Raw genomic sequence first — 10,468 nt, 5'->3', positions numbered from 1 at the left:
TTTCCCAATTCAGAGTTGTCAACCCTAATTGTCATATATGCTGGGGACAGGGGTTGCCAACTCTGGGTTGGGAAATATCTGGAGATTATGGGGGTGGGGTCTCAGCAGGGGGTGTTTTGTGGAAAATAGGTGGTGGAGCTCATCCAGGGATTGTTATGCAGCTGCACCTACTATTTAATGGACAATGCGGAGAGGAGGAGGGGGAACCCTCAGAAAGGTTCGGGAGCTGTGCTCCTGTGAGCTCCTGCTGAATCTAAGGCTTGGGTCTCAGGAAGGTGAGGTTTGGGGGGACCTCAGTGGGATATAATGCCATAAAGTCCACCTCCTAAAGTTGCCATTTTCTTCAAGTGACCTGATCTGTCATCTGGCATTCAGTTGTATTCCCAGATCTCCAGAAACTACCTGGAGGTTGGCAACCCTAGCTGAGGAACAGCTCTGTGTGTATCTGAGGAGTCTAGGGGGCATATTTGAGGGATCACACATTTCCAAGGCAAGTGTTATGCTGGTCTGTTGGGCCTCAGCACTGCCTGTTTGAACTGGGAACACACCAAATACTTTCCTGTTAGTAAAGGAAGCTAGCTGACCATTACTGTAGGAGGAAGTCCTAAGACCTCTGGGAATTTCCCCTAGGGTTCCCAGAATTACAACTGATCTCCAGCCAACAGAGCTCAGTTCCCCTGGAGAAAATGTGTTATACCTGCTGAAATCCCTCCCCTTTCTAAACCTGCCCTCTCTAGGCTCCACTCCCCAAATCTCCAGGAATTTCCAAACCCTGGGTTTCCCAGCTTGTCATTTGAAAACCATCAACACCACCATTTTATATTTCTGGCAACATTTTATATTTTCTTGCAGAAAACATGGGCTGTTGTATAAAGTACTCTAATGGGACAGAAAACAGGGACCTCCATGCAAGGGTCTCTTTCACACTGAAAACTGTTAGCTTAAATGTATAATTATTCACTGACCCTAATCCCATTCTCTGCTAATGGGCAATGTCCCCTTTAAATCCCCCCTGGCTAGAAAGGAAAGGGATGGCACTGGTTTGGTGGGGTTCTTCTGTGTTGCTTAGTTATGTTGGAACAAACAGAGAAAAAAAAGAGGGAGAAAGACTGAGGGGAGGGGGTTGCTGTGGGTTAGGTTGCTATAGAAACTAGCAACCCGGAGGCTGGCATGTTGCCTGTCACAGAGGAGGAATAATGGTTCAAAAGGTAAACTTGGCATAGGGATGTTTTCCTTTGTTGAGGATGTTTTCACAAGGACAAAGGCAGTTGGTAGCACCTCCTTAGTTCCAATTTTGTGCCTCTTCCCATCGGCAGGCCTGGAAAGAGCAGCCACGAGGGAAGACCTTGGAAGACAGAAGCAACAGCAGCCACTGCCTGGATTTTCTGGGCTGACTGGAGGCACAAGCTGGCAAGAGTTCCTCTCCCCATTTCTGGGCTCCATCTCTGGATCTCCACTCTGTCTTCGAGAAATCATCCATCAGTTTCTTACACAGAGATGTTTGCAGATATGGTGAGTAAATGAACAAAACTTGCAGGTGGAATTGTGTACACTCAGCCTTGCAGGAGAGGATTTCTGTGGGAAATGTATTGGTTTGTTTCAGTTTCAACGGGCTGTGTTGTGCTCTTAACATTTCTTGGCATGTGTGCTTTGCCTGCAGCTGCACTGCATGATGGGTTCCATAGTCTGAAAGTGGCACCTAAGCAGTTTGGTTTGTTTGCACATGTGTGTCTCACATGTGAGAATTCAGGTGGTTTGGTGCAGAAAAGTCAAAGTATTGCATAACTAAAGATATTGCACCAATGTATATATAAGCAAACTGACCCCCAAATTGTTCAGGAATGTCTGCTTCAAATTTCTGATTGAAATATGGAACTGAAGATACTGCAAAACTCATAGAACATTCTGGTGTTTTTTTGTTTTTTTAAAAAAACCAATTTCCATAGTATTTATTAAAAGTGCATATTATGCATTACAGATATAAAGTCTTACAACTTCCATATCACCTGAAATACAATGCTTTTAAATAGTCCCTTCACACATTCATCTGACAGTCATTCAGGGCTGCTTCACACATGTTTGGCTCACTTGGGTTTGCGATGTGTGAGCTGACTCACTAAGAAGATCGGGGTCCGTAGTGATATGAATGTTCTGTGCCAGTCCACTCATCCATACAAGTAATTACAATCACCGAAGGACCAATTTGCCTGTGGGAACAGCTCCTTGCCTACAGTAATCAAGAACAGGGAAATCAAAAGATGTCAACTTGTCCATGATCTAGAGTCACCCAGTCCAATCAAGCAACAAGCAGTCATCTCTAAGTCAGCACTTTGCTTCCCTCATTTAGACCGCAGTCCTAACAGCACTTCCTTGGGAGTAAGCACCATTGTCTAAAATGAACTTCTTAGTTTAGGATTGTTCTTGTAGATACTTGGTCAGGCTTCCTCACTCAGGAACATCCAATCAGGCTGTACCACTTACATGGGCATGACAGACCTTGCTCCTGCTAGAAGATGCAATACTTTCCCCTCACCTGAACTTAGCCATCCTGTAGCTGAAAGTCGTGGGATTCTTCATGTGCTCAGAGATTCACATGTTTCCAAAATACTGCGCTGAACTGCTCTAACAGCTCAAAAACTGTCAACTCAAGTCAGGAGGGAATGCATCACAGAAGACTGGGAAGAGAACAAATTAAATATCAGAACTGGGCAGGAAGAGAGACAAAAATAGTTCTGCTGAAAATATAGACCTTGTCACAACTGTCAGTGTTGAGATTTTCATATAATATTAAACAGAAAAAGCAGGATGAGAGGTCTTTGAAACTGAAAATAAACCCTTTTATGTTAGAAGCAGAAAACTCCACCTTGAGTCATCTGAAATTGGCAACTCGTTTTCTAGACAGGCCTGCTCACCAACTCCCAAATTCCTTGTGGTGGCCTGTGGGGTTTACAGAGGTCAGTTTTTCAATTTAACTTTAACAGACTTTGTCACCTGGGCAGCATCAGGGAGAAGCTCATGATGAGATCAGAGACAGGGGAGTCCTAGTAGCAGAGCATCTGCTTTGCATTCAGAAGGTCCCAGGTTCAATCCCCAGCATATCCAGTTAGAAGAACCAGACAGTAGCTGATGTGAAAGACCTCTGCCTGAGATTCTGTAGTAGACAGGACTAACTTTGATGGATCTATGGTCTGATTCAATATAAGGCAACTTCACGGGTGTTCAACTGTTTAACTGAATCTTACTTCCACATAATAATAATAATTGTTTTTTTTAATTTTTTTAATAAGTGCATGTAAACTGCAATCACAGCACAAGTGTGCTTTTAAGTCTGTTGGATCATGGATAGTCTATTTGGGGAAAGAGACGTAGGTTTGCCATCCCCCCAGGTGGGGCCTGGAGATCTCCCAGAATCACAACAGATCTCCAGGCAACAGACATCAGTTCCCCTGGAGGAAATGGCAGCTTTGGAGGGTAGGCTTGATGACAGGCCTTTTTTTGAGCAGGAATGTACTGGAATGCAATTCCAGCTGGCTTAGAATCAGGGGTGTGGCCTAATATGCAAATAAGTTCCTACTGAGTTTTCTCTATAAAAAAGCCCTGTGTGAAACAATGATGATGTAAGGGGGTGTGGCCTAATATGCAAATGAGTCACTGCTGGGCCTTTTCTACAAAAAAAGCCCTGCTTGATGGTATTGTGCTGACCCTGCCTCAATTTCTGCCCTCCCCAGGATCCACCCCCCAAATCTCCAGGAATTTCCCAACCTGGAGCTGGCAGCCCTAGCTTGGAGAGAAGGGGGCATGCAGTTCACAGCGATGAGCAGCAACATATAATTTACAGTGCTCTGACTTGTTTTATCATTCCTATGCTTTGTAAGCTGATAAGGTCCTAAAATAACTACTGGGCATTAGTTTCAGGTAGATAGCTGTGCTGGTCTGCCGTAGAAGAGCAAGAGGAGTCTGGTAGCACCTCAGAGACCAATAAGATTTCTGTGATGAGCTTTCATGAGGAAAAACTTCCTTTGTCAGATATTGGGCATTAACGATCTCTTTGGTGGTGGTGGTGGTGGTGGTGGTGGTGGTGGGAAGTGTCATCAAGTCACAGCTGACTTATGGTGACCCCACAGAGTTTTCAAGGCAAGAGATGCTTAGAGGTGGTTTTCCTGCCTCTGCATAACAACACTGGACTTCTTTTGCGGTCTCCCATCCAAATACTAGCCAGGGCTGACCCTGCTTAGCTTCCAAGATCTGACAAAACTGGATTAGCCAGGGCCAGGGCTTTTTTTTCTGGAAAAATCAATGCTGGAACTCTCAAGAGGGATATGGAGAAACACACGGGTGCCCCTCATGAACTTTTAAACATTTTTTGGGGAATTTTGTTTCCATGAAGAGGTTCCAGAACTCAGTTCTGCTCGTTCCTCCAGAAAGAAAGCCCTGACCTGGGTTATTCAAGTCAGAGCTAAATGACCCCTTTGCTGACACCATATTTAATCAACAAAATGAACCCATGATAACTTTGGTCCCAATAAGTTGCTTGGTATCACCTCCTGATTGTCTGGGCTGCCCATATTTTGCTGCATTAAAAGGTCATGGTACTTGGGCAGTGGTGAGAATGTGGTGGTGGCTCTGGAGAACTTGCTGGTGGGTCATAGCTTATGTTATTAAGTGGGAGGGGAGGTTTTAATTTGCCTTTCCCGCCTCAGCTGTCAAGCTGTTTTAGGCCTACCTTGTCTGAAACTTCCTAAGTCTGTGCCCCTCTAACTGGCTGCCCCAGAAGGACTGCTGTGCTTTAGGAGGCCCTCTGGTGAATGTTTCAAGAACAAAACAGCAGGGGAAGTGTTAGGGCAAGAGTGCCTTTTAATAATTTCTCTTTTTTTCCAAGCTCAAAATAAAAGCATTCTCTGCTGGGAACCTAGCTGGGGGTTGGTTTCTCCCAGAGATTTCCATCTGTGCCTGAGTAAAACCTGACAGCTGCTGCTGGTGGATGGAGAAAGAGAGAGGGGCAGCGAGAGACACACATTGTAATTATAATTAGATCCCAGAGTCCAAATAAATGCGTTCAGCCTGCCAGATATGAATTGCCTATTCATGGCGCTTTCATCTCTTTTCCCCTCTTAACCACAAGGCGAAAGTGAAAGCAAGGAGGAGTCTTTATTCATTTTGTAGGGAACACCTTGCCCAGGAGAAAAATTTGAAGTACTGGGAAAAGGAAAGATGACTCAGAGAACATTCTTAAGCAGGTCTGTTCATTATTCTATTTGGGTCTTTACAGTGCAGATTACTGTCAGGAAAGTGTTCTTAGGATTGCCCTTTAAGGAGGAGGAACACATTAGATGCTTATACTGTAACACTGTAAAGGGTTGTGGGGGGAAATGAATAGAATTTTTCCCGCTTCCACAAATATTAGAACACATCAAAGTAAATGGAAATACAGTAAGATTCATAAAAGACTAAAAGGAAACACTTCTAATAACCTTATGAAACTCACTGCCACAAAATGCGATGATAATCACTTGCTTAATTGCATTTAAAAATAATTGCCACTATATGGTGCTTCATCATAGTATTGAAAGTACAGCATATATATTTTCTTGTAATCATAACAATTCTGTCAGGTAGGTCACTATTTTTAACTTCATATTGTTTTGAATACACTGAAGGTCAGCAGCTGCTAGAGCAGGGATGGCCAAACTGTGGCTCGGGAGTCACATGTGGCTCTTTCACATGTATTGTGTGACTTTCAAAGCCCCCACCACCCTGTTGGCCAACTTGGAGAAGGCATTTCTCTCTTTAAATCACTTCTCCAAACCAAGTCAGCCAGAGAATACATTTAAAGTTAAAGTTGTTTTCTCCCCCTCTTCCCTCCCTCATCTATTTGCCCTTCCTTCCTTCCAGCTCTCAAATATCTGACATTTATTCTGTGTGGGTCTTGAGTAAAGCAAGTTTGGACACCCTTGCCCTAGAGCATTTGGACCCCCCAGGCCTTCTAGCTCAACACCCAGGGCCGGTTCTCCATACAAGGGATGGAGGTGAGCCCCTGAGGTTCTGTTGTTGTTGGGGCTCAGTTTGCTCCTGGTATGTCTAACCAAGCATAACTCCCTCCCACCCTTTGTTTGTCAGGATACCACCATTTTCAGTTAGATACTGTGAGCTTTTTGACATTTGATTTAAAAAAGGTTGCCTACTTCTGCTAAGGATGATGATGATGGAAATATGTGCGTATGGCCAAAGTTGCAGATTCCAGGTAGCTGCTACCTGTAAGTGGACATCAGAACCACTGTGAATTCAAACCCAAGTACTCAGAGTTTTTGACAGTCTAAGATACCATGGAATGCCAAAAAAGACAAATAAGTGGGTTCTACCTCAAAGCAAGAGCCCCATGGCGCAGAGTGGTAAAGCTGCAGTACTGCAATTCTAAGCTCTGCTCACGACCTGGGTTTGATCCTGGTGGAAGTTGGGTTCAGGTAGCCGGCTCAAGGTTGATTCAGCCTTCCATCCTTCCGAGGTCGGTAAAATTTGTACCCAACTTGCTGGGGGGAAAGTGTAGATGACTGGGGAAGGCAATGGCAAATCACCCCGTAAAAACTCTGCCGTGAAAACGTCACCCCAGAGTTGGCAACGACTGGTGCTTGCACAGGGGACTACCTTTGCCTTTTGCCTCAAAGCAAGCCTGAACTCTCCCTAGAAGCTAAAATGACCAGACCGAGGCTATTTTATTTTGATCACATTATCACAAGACAAGATGCACTTGAAAAGACAATCATGTTAGGAAAAACTGAAAGCAGCAGGGAAAAAAAGACCCAACATTAGACAGATTGAGTTGGTCCAAGAAGCCATGGCTCTCAACCTGCAAGAACTGAGCAAGGCTGTAAAATAGGGCATTTGGAAGGTAATTCATTAATAGAGTTGCCATCAATTTCTTCTGGCCAGTAGAAACTACTTAATGCGCACACAATAATACACCACTGACAGGCAGCATTTCCCTTTTCATTGCAGTGTTCCCAATTAAAGAATCTATCTAGGTTCAGAGAATTCCCCCTGCCCAGCAGGTGTTTCTAAAGATCTCTGTGTTAGTTAGCAGGGCAATTTTAATATGAAGCTATGCTTGTTGAGTTTTGAAAATAGAGTTTGTCCTGACACTTCTTCAAGGCATCTAGGAAAAGGATTACAATCACAGAGAGAGGGTTCATAACCAGGAGGTCCAGTTATTCATGGTGACTAGATAAAGCTTTTGCTATGTGCTCTGTCTCACTTCAGATGCACCAAGCATAGCTAGATTCCTCCCCTTACCCACTAGTTTCCATCCTGCACTCCCACCATCAATTCTGCCCTTTGCTCCAGATCTGCTACACACTACCCTTTAACTCCAGGAGTTCACCTTTATGACTTAGGTTCTGAGCATAACAATAGTCAGCATCCTGAGATATATAAATGAAAATGTGCACCCTGGAAATTTTCAGAAAAAGGAGCTGGCACTTTAAAACTTCTTTGAGTCTTCCAAACCACTGTGTGGAGTATATGTGCATTTAATAGTTGTATAGCTCCTGTGGCTGTCTGCTCACTTGTGCTTTATCTCCAAAGGCTGCTTCCACACATAGGTTTCATGTTCAAGATGGAATAGATTATTTTGGAGCATCCACACAACATTGTCTCCTAACTGTCCACTTTCTGTTTTTCCCTGTTTTCTTGCAGCCTTTCCTAGACTTGGTTTGGTATGATCTTTTGTGATAGATCACAGTCAAAACATCTTTGTGTGCTGCATGGATGGCAAGTTTGGCCACCCCTGTTCTATAGCCATAGGTCAGTAATTGAGTACAGGTTCTGGGAAAAGCCCTTCAGTGGTGAGAGGTGGAATTGGTGACCACAGGGTATTAAGGACAAGAAGAATTCAATGGAAACTACTCTATGGATGCTCCCTTGCCACCCTAAATGCCTCTGTATTCTCAGTGGCAATGCAAGGAATTATTGTGTGAGATGAGTGTGTGCGGGTTGTGTGGACGGAAGGCTGTCATTGCAAAATTGTTGTTTTATGGATTCATCCTTGAAGATCAAGTGCTGAATCTTGTTCACATAAGCTAAAATAACTGTAACCCCCCCCCCCCCCCCAGATATACACAGACTGAGGGTCAAATGCTGGTGGGTATGAAATTATAATAGCAATTAACCTTAGAAACCAGAAAGCAGAAATGAAGCATTCCGAGAAATATCCCAAGAGACTTTGATGGTGCTTTGAACTGTTGCATAATTAGGTTCTTGGCTAGACCTGATTCCTCTCTCAGAGGTGACTTGAAAACAACAGGAGAGGCACAAATGGTATTTTGGCTGTGTGTTGAATAAATTCCAGATAGGCTTCTTGTTGCTAAGAATGCTTTTCTTCCTCGGGCCTTGACAAGGTTGTTTGATGGATGGAGCAAAGGCGGTATTACAAACTGTTTTGCAGTGCAAATTGGAGGAAGTGGGTGTTTGCAAGTGAGGAGGCAGGGAGAGAGTTGCATGTCATTAGAACACGTTTTGCTGGATTGGGTCCTGTTTAGCTGCATAGCGCTTTGTGATATCAAACCCAGTTTGAAGAATGTTTAAGAGTACTTGCTGTGGTTATAGTACAGCAAAGGGGTATCAGCTTAAAGCACAGGATACTTAGATTTGCAGCAAAATAGTAGTTTTGCCCATTTCTCACACCCACACAAAACCCAAAACAAACTGCTGATAAGAATGCACTGCGGTCTTTGAAATCTCCCTAGGTCTGGCTAGGCTGCAAGAACTCTGGCTTAAATTAATAAAAGGAACCTTCGCTCAGCTGCTGGAATGTTATGGATTTTGTATGAATATTCCATCTTCTCAAAGGTTTAAAGAAGCTGTGCAGTGCACAAGGCCCAGGAGCAGATAGCGTAGTGTGTTATTAATGGGCCCACTGAAGAAGGGAATGAATAGCACTATTAAAGGGTTGTTCTTCTTGGGGCCTGATGTCATTTTACATTTTTTTTTCCTTGGGACATCCCTGGGTCATGTGGCCAGTACACAGACGAAAGGGGCTTAGCCTTTCCATGTGTCATTTCTCCATCCTGAAATAACTCCTAAAGGAGCTCTAGCTTTATGCTACACTCCCAAAACAGAAAAAATAATACCTCACCCAAGGTTATGTAAAGTTGGGGGAAATGGTGTGTTTGGGGCGGTGAGATTAAGTCCCCTCTCTCCATGTAATATGGTTCCAAATAGTTCCAATCCAAAACCGGCCCATACATGCCTGGGAAGCATGGGACTTCAGAATGTGCCTCTCTACTGAACTGGGGGGGGGGGGGGTTGGGGGGGGACATAATGTGTAGTTAGGACCTTTAGACAGTGTGTGGTGTGAATTTGTCATGTCTCCATGTGTGCTTGTGCATCCAGATACTGTGTGTGAGGGTTGTGTGGACAGAAGGTAAAAGCATACTTGCAAATTTATAAAAGGTTCCTCCTTTGAAAGAAATTGGTGTTATGTTTATTCTTTAATCAGCCAGGCTTTCTGCAAATTCTTATTTTCAGTCATTTGTGATGCTCACTCTGTTTAACTGCTAATGCTGTTTTTGATTTTCATGTGAACCTGAAACACTGCTTTAAGTGCGTATTGAGGGGGCTTGTATACACATTGGCTCCCTGAGCCCCTAATCTGAAGGACACTAAAAATGCCTTTTTGCATTTGATGTGGATTGCCTTGTCCATGACTCATTGCAGCAGAGAGTCAGTGCAGGCAGGGATTTTCAGAAGTAACCATGTGATGAAAACCTTTTTGAATTAAACTGCAATGGGTAGCATTCCTGAGTCCAGCACTCATGGAGACCTTTAAAGCCCTTAAGGATTTACTTCTTTTGATAGTGAGAGAAGAACCTTTTCCAGTTCACATCCCTCCTTCAACAGGTGTGCCTTTGCTACTGTTATAAGGCTTACAGCTGTGAGGATCTGTGAGGTCTTTGGTCAGAAAGAAAGCAAAAAAAGGAAAGATGGATGCGACTCATCTTAACACTACTGTATATACAACAGGAGAAAGTCACAAAGTTAGATAGCAACTCTCTTGCCGTAAAAAAGAGAGCTTCTATCTCTCTCTCTGTGTGTAATTCCACTTATCTCCAACTAGCATTTGGTTTTTAAATAGGGAAGCACTGGAGCTGAGGCCCACCTGGGAACCACACGCTCCCTTCTCAGATTTCTTCCTTGCTAATGAAGATGTGTTAGTTCTCAGTGATGGGGGAACGGCATTCACAGCATAGGCTGGAAGGCATTTGCTTTCGATTACTGCTTTTACGTCTCTAGCATAGAAAAGAAGGTTCTGGGGGCGAAGCTTTGGTTAACCCAAAGGTCGTTGGTAGCGCCTAGACTTGAAAGGAAAATCAAAAAGGGCCCCACTCCGCGTCTCGCCTATTGTTAGGGAAGCTCTTTGTCCCATCCAAGGTGGCAGGTGAATGGCAAGAGGCGAAAGGGTGCAGGAGGGGCCCCT

At 44.0% G+C, this 10,468-nt stretch overlaps 1 protein-coding gene across 1 annotated transcript in view; it reads left to right on the top strand.

Annotated features, from left to right (window-relative positions):
* Positions 1–1,114: 1,114 nt before the first annotated feature.
* The window catches only part of KCNIP3 (potassium voltage-gated channel interacting protein 3), a 126,821-nt gene continuing 117,467 nt past the window's right edge, over positions 1,115–10,468 (top strand). Inside the window, exons 1-2 of the mRNA XM_060251864.1 lie at positions 1,115–1,208; positions 1,317–1,512. Coding sequence (XP_060107847.1) covers positions 1,498–1,512 — 15 coding nt within the window. The 5' untranslated portion in view covers positions 1,115–1,208; positions 1,317–1,497. The remainder of the gene's footprint in view (positions 1,209–1,316; positions 1,513–10,468) is intronic.

Source organism: Heteronotia binoei, chromosome 12 (genome assembly GCF_032191835.1).
Source record: "Heteronotia binoei isolate CCM8104 ecotype False Entrance Well chromosome 12, APGP_CSIRO_Hbin_v1, whole genome shotgun sequence".
Classification (NCBI taxonomy): domain Eukaryota; kingdom Metazoa; phylum Chordata; class Lepidosauria; order Squamata; family Gekkonidae; genus Heteronotia; species Heteronotia binoei.
The sequence above is the reverse complement of the archived record's forward strand: the minus strand, read 5'-3'. Positions and strand labels throughout refer to the sequence as shown.